This window comes from Trichosurus vulpecula, chromosome 6 (assembly GCF_011100635.1).
Source record: "Trichosurus vulpecula isolate mTriVul1 chromosome 6, mTriVul1.pri, whole genome shotgun sequence".
NCBI classification, from domain to species: Eukaryota; Metazoa; Chordata; class Mammalia; order Diprotodontia; family Phalangeridae; genus Trichosurus; species Trichosurus vulpecula.
In genome coordinates, this window is record NC_050578.1 from 280,372,872 (window position 1) to 280,395,623 (window position 22,752).

General features: G+C 47.2%; 1 protein-coding gene across 1 annotated transcript in view; it reads right to left on the bottom strand.

The window, feature by feature from the left end:
• The window catches only part of SHANK2 (SH3 and multiple ankyrin repeat domains 2), a 717,699-nt gene that overhangs the window by 395,584 nt on the left and 299,363 nt on the right, over positions 1-22,752 (bottom strand). Inside the window, exon 14 of the mRNA XM_036763425.1 lies at positions 6,331-6,444. Coding sequence (XP_036619320.1) covers positions 6,331-6,444 — 114 coding nt within the window. The remainder of the gene's footprint in view (positions 1-6,330; positions 6,445-22,752) is intronic.

Below are 22,752 nucleotides of genomic sequence, written 5' to 3' on the forward strand. Positions count from 1 at the left end.
CTTAATTAAAAAAAAGACTTAACATGAACTGATGCAGAATGAAGTGAGCAGAACCAGGAGAACATTGTACACAGTAACAGCAACATTGTAACAATCATCAACTACGAATGACTTAGCTATTCTCAGTGATACAATGGTCTAAGTCAATTCTGAAGGACTTAGGATCAAAAATGCTGTTCATTTACAGAGAAAGAACTGATGGGGTCTGAGTATTGATCAAAGTAGACTATTTTTCACTTTCTTTCCCTCTTTGCTTTTTTTCCTTTGGTTTGAGGTTTCTTCAACAATATGGCTAAAATGGAAATATGTTTTTCGTGATTGCACATGTATAACCTATATCAGATTGCTTACTGTGTCAGGGAAGGGAGAGAACCTGGAAGGACAGAATTTGAAATTCAAAATTAAAAAAAAGACAAATGCTAAAAATTGTTTTTACATGTAATTGAGGGAAAATAAAATATTATTTTAAAAATAAAACAAAGAATCAAAAAAGAAAAATAAAAAATCCTTTGAGACCTGAGATGGAGGCCCAAGAGAAAAATAATATAAAAAGAGATGTCACAGGTACTACAAGAAGGAAGAGTGCAAGGAGAACTCTCTCCCCTCCTCCTTTTCTGTCTGCCTTTATCTCTCCCTCTCTCCCCTCTTCTCCTCTCCTCTCCTCTCCTCTCCCTTCCTCCTTCCCTCCACCTCTCTCCCTCCCCCACAAGCAATGTAAAAGTAATAGGGGGCATGCAGAGAAAGGATTCCATCTACTTCATTTTTCTCCAAAGGGATGACAGTTCACAGACTCTACCCTTCTTTTTCACAAAGTAAGCTCCTGACAGGTTAGTGAGATGGCTTCCCAGCTCTGTTGCCATCTCTTCATGTGGCCCTGGGCCACTGAGTTTCCTTGCCGAGTCTCAGTTTTGTCATCTATAAAATTAAAGTGTTGGACTAGGTGATCTCTAAGGACCTTTCTCAGCTCTAAATCCTCAGATCTTTTATCCAATTTATAGAAGAGGAAAACGAAGCCCTCAAAGGCTAAAACGTTTCACTCGGTTCACAAAGGTGGTTATTAGTGGCCTTGAACCCAGGCCTCCTAACTGCTAGGTTGGTATTCCATCTGTTAGAGTTTCCTCATGGTATTGGGGATTCTGGAAAGGGCAAGTGGCCCCAAATTGGGCACAGGAAAAACCAGGGTAAATTCAAGCAACTAGGGAGGAGTGCTCAACAAGGCTGTCTGAGCTTTGTCTGAACACCATTTTCAGCCATAAAAGGGTAATGAGTCCTGTTATTTACCTGAACTTTCTTAGGAAACTGAGTTCTTATGCCTGGAGAGCTGCAAATATCCCCCAACCTGAAGTGCACTTGGTCAAAGTAAAACCCTCAGTTTGCATTTGTAAATGCAGGCACCTCATCCAGGCAGAGCAGAAGGAGCTCCTCTCAGAGAAGGAGGCTGACTTGCCCTTGGAGAAGAAGCGGAGTTCCTGCCATGGCCTTTCTTGAGAGCATCGCACTGAGAGCAGCCATTTGCAAAGAGGGGTCTTTGAGAAGGGGCAGAGGGGAGCAGGAGTCAAACCCACACTTTCTGCCTTTTGGTCCAGCTCTCTCTCTCCTAGCTATTCTGACATCGGGGTAATACTGAATTTTGGCCTGATTTTTACCTCCTGCTGAAGATCTAGACCCTTGTATTCATATCCCACTTTGTCCAATATACCCACATTGCTCCCTCCTGGCAAATGTTTTTGTTTGCTAATGATTAGCAGGCTGAAAAAAAAAATAAAACTACTGCCTCCTAGACCACTTGCTGGACAAGTCCTTTAATCTGCCCTGGTCCGTTTTCTTCTCTGTCAAATGTGGGTCTGAGACTGACTGGATTGCCAGGTCATTTTGGCTCTAGGACTATAACCTTTCCCTGCTAAATATGCCCTACCCCACCCCCGAGACATCCACTATAAAGGGTGTGGATGTGCCAAGAAAGCAACAAACTCCCAGCCCCCAAACAAACTGCTGGCAAAAGGCAAGAAGCTTCTTCTAAGTGAAACTTCAGAATGGGAGCCAAAAGGACTCAAAATCCATAAGTGATGACAAAAGGGTTTCACCAAAAATAACTGCTCTGCTTGAGTTAAGTGTTGCAGAGCCTCAGTTTCACTGTCTCTAACATGAGGGGGAGGGGTCCAGGTCAGTGCCATCAAACCCAAACAGAAATGGGGGCCACGGATCCATACTCGAGGATCCATGCAGCTTTCAAATGGAATGGTATCTGTTCTATTGTATTTTTATTTATTTCAGTTAAATATTTCCCAATTTTATTTTAATTTGGACTAGGATAGGCTTGGGAGTGTTGTGGACTGGATGAAACCCTTGATCTAGATGACTTCTCAGATTGCTCCCTGCTCTGAGATTCCTTGTTTTAACACTACATTCTATGGTTGAAGGTCCCTCCAGGCTTTGGTACTCAGGGATTCTAAGGTTCCTCCCAGTCCTGACATTCTATGTTCTAAGGGTCCATGGAGGTTGAACATTCCATAATTCTGTAAGTATAAATTTTCTATGTGTTGGTGTTCATTGTGCTAATTTTGGCTACAGTGAAATAAGAGACATCTTAAAGTCCCAAAGGGACTTCTCCTGAGAGAGAGAGAGAGAGAGAGAGAGAGAGAGGGAGAGGGAGAGAGAGAGAGAGAGAGAGGGAGAGGGAGAGAGAGAGAGACAGGCTTTATTGTGAAAGGAAGCATGACCCAGCTCCATCATTGCTGTGCCCGCCATCTGTGCAGGGTCCCATGGGGAGGAAGTCACCAATCCTCTAGCCTTAGGACCAGCCATTAGTCCCCCTTGTAATATTCAGGTGCAATTCCTGTTATTGAGAACTAATGACTTCATGTTACAATATCACTCTTCACAGCAATTCAACTCAGGAGGTCCAAATCAATTCAATTAAATCCCAGAGTCATTTATTAAGGGCAGGGAATTGGACTGGTACCAGGGATGCAGAGACAAAAAGATTCTCTTCCTTCCAAGCCGTTCGGGCGGTGGTGATGGTGGTGGTATGGCAGTCAGAACCATAAGCTCATTTAAGGAGGAAATGATTGCTACCCACTGGGGTGGGCTTGGGAGGGGATCAGGGAAGGTTTTCATGTAGGAGGTAGCATCTGGATTGGAAAGCAGAGGACCCAGTGATTTCCAGCCTCGGGGGAGGGCTGGTGTGAATACACGGAGGAGGGAGAGAGAATTCTGAGCTCCGGAACAGCTAGCTAGTCGTCCAGTTTGGCTGGAAGATGGCATGTGTGTGAAGGGAAGTAATATGAAATAAGCCTGCAAAGGTAAGTTGAAGCCAGATTGTGGGGGCCTTAAATGTCAGGCTGAGACATTTGCATTTGCTCTTAGAAGAATTGGCTTGGTCTGCCCAGTGCCCAGAGCAATGCCTTGTGCATCATGGCGGCTTTACAAGAGCTTCTTGGACTGGATTGCACTAGGGAGCCATGGGAGACTTTGGAGCAGGGGAGTGCCCTGGCCCTTTGGAAGACTTTTGGTAGCTAACTGGGAAGTGGGCTAGAGGACGAAGAGTCTGAAAGCACGGAGGAGAGAGAAAAGCCTGTTACGACAGTCTTAGTGAGACATGATGAGGGCCTGAGCTAATATGGTGGTAGGCAGGGGTTGAGAGGGAGAAGGATTGGGGAGGTAGAATGACCACAAGCAGGCAGCTGGGTGGGGAGGAGGCACCAGGCTGTAAATCCAGACCTTGAAGGACAGGACAGGGCTGTTTGAGGGAGGGATTGGTTAGGGGAAAAGAGAATGAGTTCTGTTGGAAGTCCTTGGGTTTAAGTGCTAAGGGAACAAATTGGTAGCCATGACTAACAGTCAGTGCTAAGGCAGGACTGGCCAGAGGGACAGATTAGGGCTGGAAAAATAGAACAGTTACCTGAAGAGAGAAGATGATGAACCCATGGGGACTGACATCGAGTAGGATTCAAGGTGCTGGGATCCTGATACAAAAGGGGGGCTATCTATACCCTCCCAGAGCTGCTCATTCGAATGGCAAAAGAATGCAGAGAGGGGACTTTTTGGTGGTAAACAGGGGGATGGGGCGGCCAACTGTCATGGCCCTTTAAGTAGCAATGGTGGTGTTTGAAGTGATTCTTCTTCTCAGGTTAAGAGGAAGAAGAAGAAAGTGGTGGTACAGCAGTAGGAAAGATGGTGAGAGGTCTGCATCAGCCCTGGTGTCCTGGTGGCTGGTGTGATGGGATGTGAAGAATGACCATACACAGCTATATAGAGTGGGTTAGGTGGAGTTTGGACACACTCGCCAATCAGGGCAGCAGAGTCATAGGGCCGAGATCCAAAGTTGAATGCATTAATTCCTCCCACCCCAGGTGGCCAGGCATAGGATTGGGCTCTGGTGGCCCAGGTCCTGTGGCTTCCTCTACGAAGTGGAAAAAGGTGGGGTGGGGAGGCAGTGGAAGGGCAGATCATAACACACCCAGGCTGAAGAAGCCCTGGTTTTCTATTGCACAGTTGGCTAGATAGGTAGGCTAAGATCCTGAAGGGCCGGATTTTGAATCACTCCAGCAAAGAAAGTCACATACAGAACTTTGTGTGACGCCCATACTTGTGGGCAGGAGATGGGAGTCCAGTAAAGGAGACTGCGGAGCATGGTTCTCAACAGTTGACAAAGCGACAGAAGTCCCAGAGGAGGAGGCCTGAGAAAGGGCCCTTGGGCCCAGCAGTAAAGAGGTCATTGGCCCCCTTGGGGAAGGCCACTGCAGTCAAAATGCAGAGTCCCCACCCAGAGAGCAGTGGGCTAGAGTGGAGAGAAGAGATCCAATGACTCCTTCCAGGAGCTTATTTGGGAAGGGGAGAAGGGGTAGGATGTGTGTCTCACATAGCAAACCACATAAGCTCCAAAGCAAGTCAGGAATCCAAACATCTTAGGGAGTTGGCTGTGTCACATTCAGTGAGACTTCCATTCTGCATCCCTCACCATGCTAGTCACTGAAAGTGAAACAAGGCTAGTGGGGTGGCCCAGAGGGCTGTGGGGAGCCAGGGGAAGGCCCTGGAATCCTCTTCTGGGTCTGTGATCAAGTCTGACCCTTTCTGGGCCTCGGGCTCCTCCTGTGAACCCCAAGGAGTTAGGACTAGGAGGCCTCCCAGCCCAACCGCTAGGACCCAGTTCAAACACTGGGGAGGCATTCTCCCTCCAGTCCACTGTGTTAGAACATGAGGCCTATTTCTGGTTCCATAACTGAACTTGGCTTGGAGGTCAGTAGTAACATGCAGGACAAACTAATGCACACATGAAGTAACCCCATCCCAAGGGGAACTAGAGGTGAACCCCAGGAGAGTGAGCCTAAAAGGGCTGGAGTGGTGAGGGGAAGGGAAGAGAATAAGCATTTATAGAGCACTTACTGCATATTGGCACTGTGCTAAGCACTTTATAATGATGATCTCATGTGCTCCTCACAGCAGCTCTGAGAGGAAGGTGCTATTAGTCTCATTTTACGGTTTAGGGAAACTGAGGCAAAGAGAGGCTAAACGACTGGCCCAGAGTCGCACAGCTAGGAAGTGTCTGAGGCTGGATTTGAACTCAGGTCTTCCTGACTCTAGGGCCAGTGCTCTAAGCACTTGGATACCTAGCTTAATGAACCATTTCCAGAGCTTGGAAGGGAATGCTAGTAATACTTCTGTAACGATTTACGGTTTATAAATGTATTTCCACATATTTTTCATTTGATTCTCATACTACTCCCATATTATCCTCATTTTGCAAATAAGGTAAGTATGGCTGGGAAAGTCTCAGTGACTTGCCCAGGGTGACACAAAGGATTCAAACTCCAAGTCCAGTCTTCTGTCCATTACATCACTGATGGGGAGATAGGACCTACTTTAAAACATGACTGGCAGAGCTAGGGTATTCTGCAAGAGTCATGGAAGAGGAAAATAATTCAGTATTAGATCCACCAGTTAAAGTACATTCAACACACATGGAGTAAGCGAGCCTGCAAAGACTTGTCTGTGCTAGGCACACTGAAGGAGACACTGAATTTCCAAGAAAGCATGCTCCCTGTCTGCAGAGAGCTTCTAAACTGTGAGGAAAAAGAAGCACAATGGCAAACAGCTACAATCTCCAGGATCACACACAAAGCCCAGCAAAGAGATGCAAACACGAGCTCACGTGAGTGGGGACCATCCAAGCAGCTCAGGCAGCCCCCTGCTGAGGCAGCCGGTTGGGGAGTTATCAACAGGCCAAGACAGACAAAAGCTGCCTGAGGCCCAGGGACAAGATGGGACGTTTCTTTTCATTCAGTGGTAGAAAAAAAGAAATGAGTCATTTGGATGACTCCTAAACCTTACCTGGCTTGCTTTCATTTGGTTTACACTGGACTTCCTCCACACAATCAGCAGGAAACCAGCCAATGTGGCCCCGGGTGCTGCCTTCCCAGAAGCCGCCTTCACCAATGCTCAACACTGAGAGAGAGGAAGAAACAGAAACACGTTAACTTGGTTTTCTCTTCTACACACATACACATAGACATGCACGCACATGCACACATATGTGCACACACACACACACACATGGTTGACTGACAACGCAGGAACCAAAAATGAACTGTCAAAGAGGACAGCCCAGGGAAAAAGAAGAGCAGAGTAAGAATGTGACGTCCTGGGCTCTAGACCTAGCTATTCTATTAATGCGATTGACGAGCACTGGGAAGCTACTTTCCCTCTTTCGACCATGACTTTCTCCAGGGCAGGGACTGTCTTTTGTCTTTCTTTGTATCTCTAGTGAGCAGCACAACAGCTGGTACATAATAGGCACTCAATGAGGGTTCACTGACAAACTCTGAGGACCCTCAGTTTACCTGGGTATACCTGGGAGAGGGCTGGGTGCTGGATTTGGAATCAGAAGAGCTGGGCGTGAATTCTTACTTTAGGAGGTGTGACCTATGCACCCTTGAGCAAGTCACTGCCTTACTCTAGGCTCAGTTTCCCTATCTATACAACAAGGGCATTGAATGCTATGATCTCTAAGGCGCTTTCACTATCCTAGGATGTCTAAAAGATAACCCGGACAGGGAACAAAAGAATAACAGATTGAGGCTACTCTGGGGATCTCAGCTTTGCCACCTGGCCAAGAACAAGTCACTTCATTGTTCTTGGCCCCAGTTTTCTCAACCATAAAATAGGAATAATTATACCTCAGTGAGAATATACTCTATAGGAATTGATCATCATCATCACCATCACCATCATCACCATCACCATCATCACCATCATCATTATCATCACCACCATCATCATCACCATCACCATCACCATCATCACCACCATCACCACCACCATCAGCATCACCATCACCACCACCATCATCACCACCATCACCATCACCATCATCACCACCATCATCATCATCACCATCATCATTATCATCACCACCATCATCACCACCACCACCACCATCACCATCACCATCATCACCACCATCACACCATCATCACCATCACCACCACCATCACCATCACCATCATCACCATCACCATCATCACCATCATCACCATCATCACCATCATCATTATCATCACCACCGTCATCATCACCATCACCATCACCATCATCACCACCACCATCACCACCACCATCATCACCATCATCATTATCATCACCACCATCATCATCACCATCATCACCATCACCATCATCACCACCACCATCACCACCATCATCATCACCATCATCATCTTGCCCTTGAACTTTGTCTAAGCAGAGAACTTCTCAAATGTCAACTTCCTTCCCTGATACAAAAGGGCCATTTGTCCAAAACGTAAAATCACAAATCTGGAGGCAGAGGGAGCTGACTCATTTTATAGATGAGGAAACTAAGGTGACTTGCCCAAAGTCACGCAGGTAGGATGTGTCAGAGGTTCAAACAGAACCCATATCCTCTGACTTCATGGAAGATGATTTTTTTCTACATTGCCTCAAGCTGCCTCAGTCTTAAAAAGCTGTCTAGGAAAGGTTGTGATTTGCCCCTGGGCATCCTACTGCTAGTATATGTCAGAGGCAGGATTTGAACCCAGGCCTTCCCAACTCCAAGGCTGGTCCTCTGTCCACTGTACCACCATGCATCTCAAATGGCTGTTGTAAGAATCAAATGCAATGCTTTAGTTCCAGTGCTTGGTAAACCTAAATGTTAGATCTGTTTCAGGGAGAAAGAGACCCCGATGACTATGACAGAATAGGAAAAAACCTGCCCACAAAACTGAAGTGGCCTGAACCAAGCCCCTTGAATGTCCTCAGAACACACTCATTTGGGAATCCTGTCCCTCCCCTTCATGTCTGGGAGGTTAATTGTGAAGAATGCATGGAAGATTCAGGGAGGTATAAATGAGAAATGTCACTGAGTCCCCATCTTGGTTTTCATCCCAACCTGACAAGGAAACTGAAAAGCTAAAACCAAGCCCGAGCCATGCTGACTTGGTGCTGAAGGTCAGTGGAATGATGGGTTGGCCAGTTAGTAAAATGCTGGCTTTACAAGAGCTTCATTTAATGATCTGAAGAAAAGCAAATCTTCTGAGTCAGATGTGGCAGCACATCCCAGCTGCCCAGTGAAATAATCCCTAGGAACGGCTTTTTACTCCAGGAAATCAATTCCAACTCGATGGAGTCTGGCCACCCTTTTCTGACTCAGGGGCCCATCTTGTTTCCATAATGTTAAATGCTAAAACTGAAGACAGGACCACCAAGCGCTGACCCAGGAGACTCAAGGAGCCTGCTCCCAATCAGTTAGCTACCTGCAGCAGAATGGCCCCAGAGGGCCCAACTAGAAGCAATCAGTGGAAGCTGTCGAGGAAAAGATTTAAAAAGCTGGGCCCAGAACATGACAACCTTGTTGCTGTTCATTTCAATCATGTCTGACTCTTCATGACCCATTTGGGGTTTTCTTGGCAGAGATACTGGAAGGGTTTGCCATTTCCTTCTCCAACTCATTTTACAGATGAAGAATGGAGACAAACGGGGTGAAGTGACTTACCCAGGGTCACACAGTGTCCGAGGCCAGATTTGATCTCAGGAAGATGAGTCTTCCTGACTCCAGGACCAGGGCTCTGTTCACCATGGCATGGTGCCATCTAGCTGCCCCTAGCTGAGAGCTAGCTGTGGGCCACTGGGGGAGAGGAAAGGTGGAGCCTTCCCCTCTCCAGAAGTCTTTGAGCCTTTGGCTGGAGGGCCAACCATTTGGTGCGAATAGGATGGCAGAGTTGGTCCTTCAAGTATGGGTTGGACAGTGTGACTGTGAAGGTCATTTCCAATTCCAAGATTAAGCACGCCCACTCCCACCATAACCACAGCAATGAAGCGACACCATCAGCATTTACATAGCCCTTTAAAGCTTATAAAGTGCTTTATGTAGGTGCTCTATGGATGCTCATAACAACCCTGGGAGGGAAGTGCTATCATCATCCTCTTTTTAGAGATGACAAAGGTAAGTGACTTGCTCAGGGTCACACAGCAAGCAAGGGGCTGCGGCAGGATTTGAACTTGAATCTTTCTGACTCCAGGCCCAGATCTTGTTCTGTTTCATCCTCATGCTTCCTGTGTAGCTTGGGACTCTGGGCGTCTCAATGGCTGCCTCATCCTATGACTGAACCTGTAGACCACTCCTTCAGCTCTAGCTGGAACAAGGACACAGTCTAAGCAAGAGCCCCACATGGCAGGAACCTGGGGAACCGATCCTGATTCTTCCTATGGCTGATCTCTCTGTGACGTGATTCTATAGGACATACTTGATTATCCATCACTTTGATTGAAAGGATGAAAGATCACTTGCTCACAACTGTTCTGACCAGGGAGACCAGAACATTTATGAAAGGGAAAAACCTGTGTCCCGGAGATTCATTTAACAAAGGAAAGGAATTGAGGTCCTTCATCTCACCCTGAATTTTATACACTGACAGCAGGAGAAAAAGAACCTGCTGGGTAATGGAAGGGGCTGAGAGAGGGCACGATGGAGAAGAGCCTGTTTGGGAGTGCCCACTGGGGGTTAGTATTTTTGGTTCTGGTGCCACACCCCTTAATTCTCAAATGTGATAACACGTAAACAATTTGTATACCTTTATGACATCAATACCAACATTAACCACTACTAGCGTCATCATCATCAACTGGTTTATATGACAAAGGTCCTTCTATCCTTCATCAGGAGGTAAGAGAGAAGAAAAGGCCGCATAGGGTAACATCGATTTGGGCCTGCATATGTTGAGTTGGAGTATGGAAGAAGCTAAGATTCCATAGAATTCTGATGTCCACGTGGTCAACCACTGCCCACAAGGGGGAGGAAAGATACTCCTCAAGACTTTGCAGCAGTGATGACCCAGAGTGGGGAACGATGGTAGCCCAGGGGCTCTTGGCTGGCCACTGGATCCACCAATAAGTGTGAGGGGACTGGGAGGACAGAATGAGAAAGAAGCTGAACTCTGGTCAGCAGACACAAAGACTTGAATCTAATTAAGACTTAAATGGAAATTGGACCAATATCTCACACCATTTACCAAGATCAGGTCAAAATGATACATGACCGAGATATAAAGAGAGATTTTACAAGAAAATTAGAAGAACATGGAACTCATTACTTATCAGACTTATGGATAGTTGAACCATTTATGAATGAATGAGATAGACAGAAAAATTAGGCATAAAATGGATAATTTTGATCAAGTTAAATTAAAAAGGGCTTGTACAAATAAAACAAATATAGCCAAGATTAGAAGGAAAACAAAATTGGGGGAAGATTTTTATAGATAGTTTATCAGGTAAAGGTCTTATATCCAAAATATATATAGGACTTTGTCAAATATAGAAGAATATGAGTCATTCCGCAATTGATAAATGGCCGGAGGGATATGAACAGGCAATTTTCCAATAAAGAAATCAAAACAGTTTATAGTCATATAAAAATGCTTTAAATCATTCTTGATTAGAGAAATGCATGTTAAAACAACCTTGAGAAATAATTTTGTGCCCACTAGATTGGCTAAAATGATTGAAGGGGAAAGAGATAAATGTTGGAGGGAATGTGGAAAAATTGGGACACTAACTCATTGTTGGTGGAATTGTGAACTGATCCAACCATTTCAGAGAGCGATCTGGAATTATGCTCCAAGAGTTATTAAACTTCCTATGCCCTTTGACCCAGCAATACCACTACTAAGTCTATTTCAAAAGATTGGGGGAAAGGAAAATAACCTACATGTTCTAGGAATCGAAAAAGATCGCCTTCACAAGCACAGGATAGAGGGAGGGGGGTGACTGCCAGTATTTTGTCAGAAAAGAATCTGGAGGTATTGGTGGACTGTAAGGCTCCCCAAGTCCAGTGTTGTTATGACTGTGATATAAGCGAACTCCGTCATAGCCTAACCTCTGATAGGCAGTTTTTTGCCTTCTCTTGGTGGAGCACAGGCCTACGGTCTCCATACCTGTCATGAGTCCCTTATCCATCTCCCAGAATCCTTTATGTTTTGTATTCTCCAATTAGAATACATGTTCCTTAAGGGCAGGGGCTGTCTTGGCGGCTTGTGTCTGTATTCCAAGTGCTTAGGACAGTGCCTGACATACATAATAACTGCTTAATCTCCTCCCCCTCCCCCCACCACCCTGACCACTGCAGCAGCTCAGTACAGGATGCACTGCTTTGGGGAGATACTATTGGCAGGGGTCTAGGTGACGGGTGAGGAGGGCCTTCACTGGCTTGAGAGCAGCAGTGTGGTGCCTGGATTTAGGAGGCATTTTGAAAGTAGAAACGTCCAAATTTGGCTAGTCTTTGGATATGGAAGGAGAGAATAAGGGAGGGGAAAAGATGACACTGAAGTGATGAGCCTGATTAGCTGGGAACATGGTGGCACCCTCCACATACATGAGGGAGCTGGGAAGAGGGGAAGGTTTGGGGAAAAGATGACAAGCTCTGCTTTAGACGCTGAATCTGAGATGCCACGAAGATGCAGCGAAGGAGCCTGTGGAGGATTGGCCAGATGGGGAGGAGAGCCAGGAGAGGATGGCAGCCTAGAGACCAAAACAGAAGAGGCATCCAGGACAAGAGGGTGCTTGCCATTGTCCAGAGGTGCAGAAAAGGCTGGGAGGTTTGGCAATGAAGATTTTGTTAGTGACATTGGGGAGAGAAATTTCACTTGGGTGAGGAGGCTGGAGGCCACTGGGCCTTTTCTATCCTGTAACGTGATACTGCCCTCTCCTGCCAACAAAGTGCTTCTCCAAGGTCCTACTGATGATACCCAGTTAAGTGTCTAGCTACTGCACACATTACCTGAAGAACATCAGTGTTAAAAAAAATGGGCTCTTGTTTCAGGGAAAAGCTGGTATAGGTGTGCATCTATGTATATGTGTGTGTGCATGCGTGCATGCATGTACACGTGTGTGTGTTGGGGGAGGGAGGTGTTGAAGAGCTGTGTGGTTTCCAAAGGCAGCCACAGCCTGCTCTCCCTAGCTCTTCCAGTGAGATCCATTTTCCCATCGCTCCCTCGCTTGCTTTTGTTCCTGTCCTCAAAGCACCAAGAAGAGCCTTTGACCTAGGTGAGGCAGAAACAGAAAACAGGTGTTCCTCTGGCCTCTGCCGGCTTCCTTGCCATTTTCGGGCTGTCAATGGAACTGTCACTGAGCTGTCATGGCTCTTTCCTCCCAGCTTGTTTATGGGGGGCAGGGTCAGGGGGAGACTCCAATGACTTACTTTAGAAAGATTAATGGCGTGAAGAAAACCATTTGGGGCAGAAAAAGAAAACAGCCCTCAGGCTTACGTGTAGACCAGGGCCCCACTCACACAATGCGGCCATGCTCGAGGTGCCTGGGGACCGCCCCAGATGAACATAGCCTGTATTTCTGTATCTGTATTTCTCTGGGATCTGTATTTCTCTGTGGCCAAGCCTAGGACTCTCCCTTTCCCTTCCCAACTCGACTCCGTTCAGGAATAATAACTAAAGCCTCAGATGAAAGTCTCTTACAGAGCTTCCACTGTTGTACTAGCCAGTGTGCCTTGGTCTGGATGCTCCAAGTCAGTCAACAGTGACCATTATGGGGCAGCAGTGATGGAGATCCTATAAGGGACCTCAGAGGTGCTAAACCCACCCACTGCTGAGCTGAGATTCCTTCTACAACATCCCCCAACAGAGGTCACCAAGGCTTTACTTAAAGCCCTCCATCAATGGGAAGGCCACTACTTCCTGTCCCATTTACGGGCAGCTCCAAACATTGGGAAGCTTTCTCTTCCATAAATCTCAGTTTGCCTCAGAATCTTCCAGACATCGCTCCTACTTTCTAAGCCAAGCACATGGATTCTTTCCCCTCTTCCCATGGTGGCCCTTCCAATTCTTGAGGTCAGCCCTCATGGCCCCTTTAAGGCTGCTCAAGTTGTTCACCTGATCCTCATACGGCAGCTGTTACTGTCCTCTCCCACTCTGCTTGCCATTTTATAGACATGTTCCAGCTTATCAATGTTCTAAAAATGTGGCATCCAGAGGTGAACACAATACACCATGCTATAGATGTGGCATGAGCAGGACAATATACAATGGAATTATCACTTCATGCTAAACTTTCTTTTCTTAATGCAGCCTAAACTTTCTGTAGTTTTCTGCCTGCTAAGCCACAAAGCTCAGATCTTTAGTATGGGGATTTGAACCCAGTTCCCCAAGAGGAGTCTACTGCCCCTGCCCCAGGGCATTTTCACCAGCTAATGGAAACAGCCATGGCCAGTCCCAACTTGGTCATGGGAGGAGCTATGTGGCCTTGCTCACATCCTGTCTTCCTTCTGAACCAGCCCATCCGTTTTCCTCTTCTCTTAAATAGGTGGATGGCTCTCAATGTGTCTCTAAGGCCTCCGTGACTTCAGCATCCTGTGATTCTATTCCTGTTTACTGAACACAGATTACATACCCACGCCATACTTAGAGTTCTGGGGGAAACCCACACTTCATTTGTGCCAACCCTGACCAAATTAACAGCCCCAGTGCAGAGGCAGGCAGAACCACCTGAAATACTCAGTCATGGCGCTTCCTCTGCTAGGAGGCGGCCTTCTCTGAAACAACAAGAATGACTCATTCACTCAGAAAAAGGGGCAAGATGGAACCAGACTACTACCAGAGATCAATGGATGCCAAGTGTCCTTGTCTCGAAGGTGACCGCTTCCCTTTCCCACCTGTGTGTCTTGCCCCTTGGTGACTCGGGCTGACTAGGGGGTCTCCCCCATCACAGCTGCTTAGGTCAGCAGGGACAGATGCCAGCCGCTGTGGTTATTGACTCAGGGTCTGCCAGGAAGCATCAGAGGAGCTTCTGGTCAGGCTCAGAACCATCTGGGGGTCCTGGCTGCAGATCCACTGGGGCTCCTACGCCTGCTGATCCTTGTCAGTGCACCCAGGTGGGCTTCCAGGCCAATGACATATTTCACATGAGCGTATGGGATTATTGCTTATTTGTCTTGATCATTTCCATTATTTGTACACAGTTGCTTGCCCAACATACCCACCCCCTTGCCCCCATTAGATCACTAGCTCTGTTAAAGCAAGGCCTCTTTATTTCCTTTCTTTAAATCCCCAGTACTTAGCAGAGTGGCTGGCACATAGTAGGTGCTTAATGAGTGTCTGTTGACCCAACTTGAATGAAGAAGCACTTATTTAGTATTTATGCTATGCCTGACACAAAGTGCTGAGCGTGAGGAACACAATTACCTATTAAGATGGCTCCTGCCCACAAGGAGCTTCCATTCAAACATAACAAAGGCCTGGGATGTAATGATTAGTCCTAGAAACTCAGAATCTCAGAACTGGAAGGGGCCTCAGAAGTCTGCAGTCTAATTTGTATCTGAAAAGGCATCCTGCCTGTTCTCCCCTTCCCCATCCAAGTGGCCCTTCAGCATGGGTTTGGAGACTTCCAGTCAGGGTCAGTCCCTCTCAAAGGCTCGGAGGACTATAGATTTCAAGGTGGAAGGGACCTTAGAGTCAATCTAGTCTGACCATTAGTAACACACCCACGGTCACACAGGTAGTGCGACAGAGGAAAGATTTGAACCCAGGTCTTGTGAATAGAGACACAGTCCATTCATCCCACAATGCCACACTACTTCCTGGCCAGTCCAAAACATTTTGGGGTAGCTCCAATGGAAAGTGAGCTTTTCCACATACATAATACATACATACATACGTGTGTATAAGTGTATGTATATATATGTACACGTATACATGCATGTGTATATACACACACTAGCCCTCCAACTTTCTCTCTCTATATATTGCACCTCAATTATGAAATCAGACTTGACCCCTCCCCCAGCCCCCCTAGGTCTTTCCTTCTATTTGATGGGTCCTTTTCACCCTATTCCTACCCAATCCTCCTAGATGTGGCAATAACCCCTGGAGTTGGTTTTTCAATAGAAACTGGAGACAAGTAAATTCTTAATAAATGCCCATTGATGGGTCAGTTGACCATTTCTTTTTTTTTTTTTTTTGATGTGTCAGTATGGAGACATATACCTTCATTGCTTAGTATCATATAGTCTTTGATTTCTGATTCAAAGCCCATCCCAGACCCCCTTCTCTTTAGCTCTAATCTCCCTAATTTATGCAAATTTCATAGTCTCTTCTGAGTTGCCTTCAGCCTCTTAAGCAAGCTCCCTAGCTAAATCTCTTTAATCTGTGTATACTGATTCAGACCTAACCCTAGCACGGAATGAAGAAAAGGCCGGAATGATTACTCAAAGTAATCAGGAAGCAGAGAAAGGAAGGCAACTTGTGTTCCTTTAGTGAAAGTGAAAGGAGTGAAGGCACATCTGGATTTTACACAAGCATCCAAGTTGTGCGGACTCCATCAGAAAATACTGGCTCTGGAGAAGGAATCAGGATTCCTTCCTCTCCAGGTGAGGCAAGGTCTACAGGGACCTTGGGTGGTCATTTCTAGCAAATTCTTTACTTATCTAGTTTTTTCTTTATTACAAAGGAAGATACAATCTTGGCTGGGTGGTGGGTGATAACTGCGTAGATTTGCAAAGATCCAGAAAAGACCATTAGATAAAAAGGAAGGGCATCAATAAAACTTTTTTTTTCTTAAAAACGATTTTTGAAAATCATCTACACTTATCAACAGTCCTCCTCCCTCCCCTCTTAAAAAACTATTTTTGTAACAATTTTTTTTCACATCCATCAAGTCTGACATTCTATGTAGTGTTTTATACCCCAAACCTCCCATCTACTCAAAGAAGAGGAGGTATAAAAAAAAAAAAGCTAGTTTAAAAAACATGAAGTGAACTCTTGAAAATAAACCCCTCCCATGGGCTGTCTGTCAGAATCTAGCTCTTAGACCATTAGTGGGGCTATTGCATTACAGGGGAAGCTACCTCCTCTGGCTCTGTGCCTGACCCTCCCTCCCCTCAGGGGAGCCCTACCAGGAAGCCACCCCATTCTTGAACTCTGGGAGCACTAAACCACAGGATGCTCAGGCTGTCATCAGCTGTGCTCCTCCAACTTTGGCATGGCCTATGAATTTAGACATATTGTTCCTTCTTGTACCGAGGTTCTTTGGAAAATTTCCCAGCCCAGTTGTTATCACTCAACTGTCAGGTCATAACATTTTGGGCCAAAGTGTCGATATTTCTCTGGAAGGAACCGAGCTGTGAAGCTGCCAGAGTCTCTCTCAGGTTGACATTTCTTGCTCGATGTCTGACAAGGAACCTCAGCCAGGCAGTGATTGATGGTGCAAAGTCATTAATGAGACAGTTTAGCTTAAAGGGAGAAAAAGGAGTCCAGCTCATAAGCTACTGCCCACTCAAGTCACCCCTTCATTTAAAGCATGTTTTCCAATTGATCTCCTGAAGGGGGATTTTTTTCCTTAGCTTCACTATCGAGCCCTCTGTGGGTGACAGACAAAGGTTTGAACGTTCTTCTGAGGCTCAGAACATTTGCAGTCATGGCAATCCTGGCTTCAAACTGACACCTGGAGTCTGAAAATGGATTCAGCATTGAGCCCCCAGTGAGCCAGCTTTGTGAAGGTCGGCAAATTTGAGAAAGCCGAGTCAGCCCAATACCAGTGTCCTGGATAGGGCAAAAAAAAAAAAAAAAAAATCCAACCCAATCAAACCGGCAGAATCAGCAATCACTCCCTTTTCAGTAGTTGGGCTTTGACTTTTTAACGGCCCTGGCCTCTGAACATGAGCTGGAAGCCCAAGCGCATCTGTGGCTGGAGGTGGTTTCTTTACAGTGTAGGGAGACAGAGTCTCCTCCCCCTGCCACGGCAATCTCATTGACTCATGGGATCCTAGATTATGAGTGGGTAGGGACTTTAAAATCATCTAGCAGGACTCCCCCTCCACTTTAGGGATGAGAAAACTGAGGCTCACAGTGACTTACTTTGAGGTCTAAGAGGCAAGCCCAGGCTATCAGATCCTAAAGACAGCATTTCTTCCATGGTTCCCTACCGCTAGGGTTTAGCTCCTGTAACCCTCCAAATCTCCGTCTCCAGGCCTGAATTCCAGGTCCCTATGTATAGTACACTTGACTATCCTGTCAGCCCCCTTCTAATCTTTCCTTTTTGGGGCCAAGCTCGGCAACTACCATTTTATTGCACCCGACATTTACTATTTTGTTGCCAATTGTTGTGATCGATAAGTGCATTGTCGGCTTGGTTCTCCCTGCTTCATTTTGCATCAGTCCACATAAATCTTCCTGTATTTTCCGTTCATCATGTTCTTACAGGCTAGCCCAGCAGCGAGAAGATGAATCTCCTCCGCCGGGCCGGGCTGGGCTGCTCCGCCCTCTTTTCTTCCTAGTCCGTCTTCTCCCCTGCTAGGGACGGCTCATAGCCCGCCAGGCTGCCCGGCTGTTCACCCGATGAGGCGGCACAGTGGAGAGAGCCCTGGACACGAAGTCAGGGATAGCTGAGTTCAAATCCAGCCTCAGACGCTTCCTGGCTGTGTGACCCAAAGCAAGAACTAACCTCCGTCCGTCCGTCTGTCCATCTGTCTCAGCTCCTTCGTTTGTCAAACAGGGACGATAACTAACGGCTTCCGCCTCCCAGAGTCACCGTGACAATGTTTGTAAAGCGCATGACAACCCTCAGAGCCACACGCACACTCTGGCCATCAATGTTCTACTGTACCAACAGTTCTCAGATCACCAGCAGTCACAGCAGAGATCGCAGGCGTCACACAAACTAACCTTACAGTGTGCGGAGCCCCTCGCAATGGGAGCTGCGGGGGTCAGGAGGCTCCCATTCTGCAGATGAGGAAACTAAGGCAGGCAGAGGTTCAGTGACTTGCCCAGGGTCACATGGCGGGTAAGTTTCTGAGGTCACATTCGAACTCAGGTCTTCTTGAACCCAAGTCCAGAGTTCTATCCACTGTGCTCCCTCGCCAGGATGATGAGGATGGTGATGATGAAGATGGCTTAACGAGCTAGGGATCACCTCCTCCTCCTTCTGGTGAGATGGAAGACCAGCAGACGTCAGCATTCGCCCTGACGCCCGATCCCAAAGTTCTTTTGCCCTACCGTCTGCACCACCTCTACGTCCTTGGGGCCAAAACCCTTCCCCCCATGGCCAGCCCAGTTCGCTGGCCTCCTGAGGAAGCCTGAGGCACTTGGGCCTTGCCATCCATCCTGCAGCCCCCTAGAGGCCTTCGGAGCCTTCCAATTCGCTTGGTAGATGATCTTTTTACTGTGTATTGTCCCTCCCAAGCAGAACGTATATTTCTTGAGAAAAAGAAATATCGCTTCACTGTTTTCTCTTTGTATGCTCAGTCCTTTGCATGGGGTAGGTACACAGTAAGTGCTTAATAAGTGGTTTTTCATTCATGAATTTAAAAAATCACACTGGAGCCAGCTCCTTCCCTTCCTCCACCTATGCTGACCAATGGGCTGCAACATTGGTAAAGCTCCAAGCCTGAGTCACGTCTGCCCCTTCCCTCTCCCTGCACACCTACTGCCTCCAAGTCCACATGATTTTCTTTCATCCATGTCTTGCTTTGCATCCCTCATTGTCACCCTGACCACCTGCCTGGCGTTCTTCAGGTGATATCTCCTCTCCCTAGAGGCTTGGAGCTCAGCTGTGAAATGATCTTCCTCAAACACAGCCGCTATGCTTTTCACAGATAACCTGCAGTGTCTCCCAGGAGCCTTCAGGAACAAGCTCAAAGTCCTCAGCATGTTTTGCCAGATCCTCTCCAGCTTCTTTCAGACTCACTTCCCGTAAGACCCCTACACAAAGCTTTCTAGCCAGTCTGGTCCATTCACTCTGCCTTGACCAGACTTCAGGATTTCCCACCTTGCACCTTTGCTCAAGCCCCACCAACACCACCCTTAACTCACTCTGATGCCTGACTTAATTTGCTATGAGATTCCCCGCTTGGCTTCCATCCTACTGCCCCCATGAACCCTTCCTGACTATGCCTGGTCAGAGTGAGCTTGGGATCCTCTGAACTCATAGTCCTCATCTCTCCCACTCATTCGGCAATCCATCCTGGATCACTATGTGAAAGCTCATTTAGTGCCACCTTGTTGCATTACATAACTCATCAACAGTGCATGTGCACATGTATGCAAGTGAAGTTTCTCCCCTTCACTACCATGAGATCCTAGAGGGTAGAGGCCATTTCTTGATACTTCCTTGTACCCTTTCCCCAGCACTTCCCCCATGCCTGTGAACAGAGGAGCTACTGGGTCAATGAGGTTGATGAGCTGTCCAGCCTTGATGGTCCCCAGGAATCTCTGAGATCTCTTATTATGTTCTAGGCACTTGAGAGACCCTGATATCTTGGTCAGGCTGACAGAGAGGCCTCATGACTCCCAGGCTTGGGTTCTCTGCTCACCATGGTCATCTTCGTAAAAGATTATGACATAACTTATCATCACTGTATGCTTATAGGCTGCCTCTCCACAAGTTTATAAAGCACTGATGTCCAAATAACCTTGAGAGCTGGTGGATACAACCATTATTTGACAGATGAGGAAACTGAAGCACAGAATGGCTAAATGGCTTGCCCACAGTCACAAAGACAGAAAGAGCAGAGCCAGTCTGGAGCATGGGAAATTTAGTGATCATTTCCCTGAAGTCAGGAGAATTTAGGATGAGAGGGGGTAGGGACCCCAGTTGTCCGGTTTGGCTAGAATTGTCACGTAATAAGAGATCAAAGTCAGCAAAGGAGGTTGGAGCCAGACTGTGGAAGGCTTTAATTGCTAGCCTAGGTAGTTTATATTTTGTCCTAGAGGCAACAGGGAGTCAGTGAAGGTTTCTGAGTGAGGGTAGGGGAAATGCTATGGTCATACTTATGCATAAGCTCATTTTGGTAGCTCTGTGAAGGATGAAGTAGAGAGAGGAGAGATTGGAGGCAGAAAGAACACACAAAGGGGCAACTGTATTAGTCTAGGCAACAGCTGATGAGGACCTGAGCTAGAGGGGTGCCCCTTAGTGGAGGGGAGGGAACATGTAGGATCCATGCTATGGAGGCAGAATCAACCATGCTTGGGAATAGACAGGAGGTGAGGACTGAGAAGAGGGGAAGAGGCCAAGAGGAGTCAGTGCTGGGCATACATGGGACTGGACATTGGACTTGGAGTCAGGAAGAGCTGAGTGTGAGTCTTGACTTACTGTGTAGGAGAATTTGGGCAAGACACAGCCTCAGATACTTCATCTATAAAATGAAGGGTTTGGAATAGATGAACACCAAGGTTCTTTCCAGCACACACACAAAAAAATATGATCCTATGATGCCATGAACCAGGAAGGATGGTGGTCCCTTCCAAAGAAATGAGGAGGCTGGGAGGAAGACCAGGTTTGTGCGGGAAGATAACTTTGGTTTTGGATCTGTTGAGTTTGAGATGCTGCTAGGACACCCAAGTGATGTCCAGTTGGCAGCTGGAAATGGAGAGTCAGGAGAGAGATACATACTGTTTTCATCATTGGTGTCATAGGTGACCCATGAAGCCATGGAGTCAATGAGGTGAGAGGTAGAGAGGGAGGCAGGGATGGAGGGAGGGATAGAAAGGGTGGGGGGCAAGGATAAAACTTTGCTGAACATCCACAATAAGAATTAGAAGGAAGGGGTTGAACTGGTCGCATCGTTTCTCTGGGATCATTCCTTTCGATGGTGACTTGAATGTGGTCGGAAGTGATGGCCTTAGACAGTTTGGATGGACCATCCAGAGCACATGCAATCCTTCCTGGTATTCCCAATCATAAAAATTGTATTGACAAGGGTTGAAGATGAAGTGTGCTACACAGGGGAAGCAGATGGCAGTTTTCTCCTCAATGAACTAAAATTGCCCAGAATGGCGCCTAGACCGTGAATCAGGACAGGCGTGCACACACATAGACATCAAGAGGCTTTGACTTCCCAGTAATTTATGTGTCATTCAAGGAGATCCAGAGCCCAGGAGTCCACATTCTTCTCCAGTCTATGGGCATCATTTGAAGGCTCCTTCATTGAAGCAATGATGTTCCCACCCTCTGATTATAAAGATTGCAAGTTGGCTACAAGAACAAACAACCATTCTGTGCTACAAAGACCCTGTGTTTATTCTTGGCCTGAACAGCCAAAGATGCTGCCTGGTAAGGGGCAGATAAATGGCACCCAAGTCAACCCAACGGGGACCATGCTTTTTGGTGCCCTGAAGTGACCTCCTGGCCTAGCCAGGAATAGAAGAGCCAGGGAGGGAGCAGGACATGGAAGAGGCTGCTGGGGAAGGTTAGGCTGCCAGACATTACCAGCTCCTGCACTTGGACCTAGCACATGAAGGGAAAACAAGCACCTCCAATTTCAGCTAGAAGGATTCCCACCTTCCTTTCCCAGACAGACATTCGTCTTCCTTTGGTCGGTTCTGACAGTTAGGGAGCACTCTCCTAGCAGGGAAAGCAGTGGAAGGAGCAAAGATTGCACCAAAGGAATCTTTCAAATACCAGGGCCCTCCCTGCCCCTCCCAGGCCTCCCCGGAGAAGGTGGGGTGGCAATGCTTTGACAGCTGTGCTTCCCTTTATCTTTTTAGATAATCGTGAGCAGAAATAGAAACCTGGAAAAGAACACAGTTTTGTAAGCAATCCAGCCGGCGGGTGGGTGCTAGAGAGATTTGGAGTTGTGGGCTATGAAGCAATTCATATTGAAATGCAATCATTAATTTCTGGGGAACCAAAGCCTTTGGTCACCCAGGAACAGACCTTGGCAGCCTCTAGAGGCCAGGCTGGTGTAGACGAGGCAGCCTCCCAGCCAACAACTGGGAAGCTGGGGTAGCATGGGGCAAGAAGTCACCAGTGTAGACACAGGCCCAAGGATCTGTACCTGAGGGGTGGGCTTTTACTGCTGGGGATGATTATCTACACAAGGGATACTTGGCCTTAACTGTATTCCAAGCAGCAGATGCATGATGTCACGGAGGGGCTGACTCAGGAGGTATTTTTAGTGAAGCAATACAACCTCCTAATTATACAACAGCTCTTCCCCTCCCCCCACCACCACATACTCAACCGACTTCCTCCCCCCCTTCCAGAGCAGCTGCCCCCTTCCACATCAGGGCCTCCTCAGGGCACAGCCAACAATAGGGTTTCCTCCCTGTGCCTGTGGGATCTGTCACCTGTGGGATATAACACAGGAAGTCAGCACCAATGCACAGCTTAGGCAGGTTAGACTGCTCCACCAATGGGAAAAAAGTGAGGGGAGGCCAGGAGTAGATGATGGACAGCTTCCTCCAGCACTCAGCCCTGCACCTCTGGCCTTGGGGCCCTACACTCCCAGGGGCTGGTGCA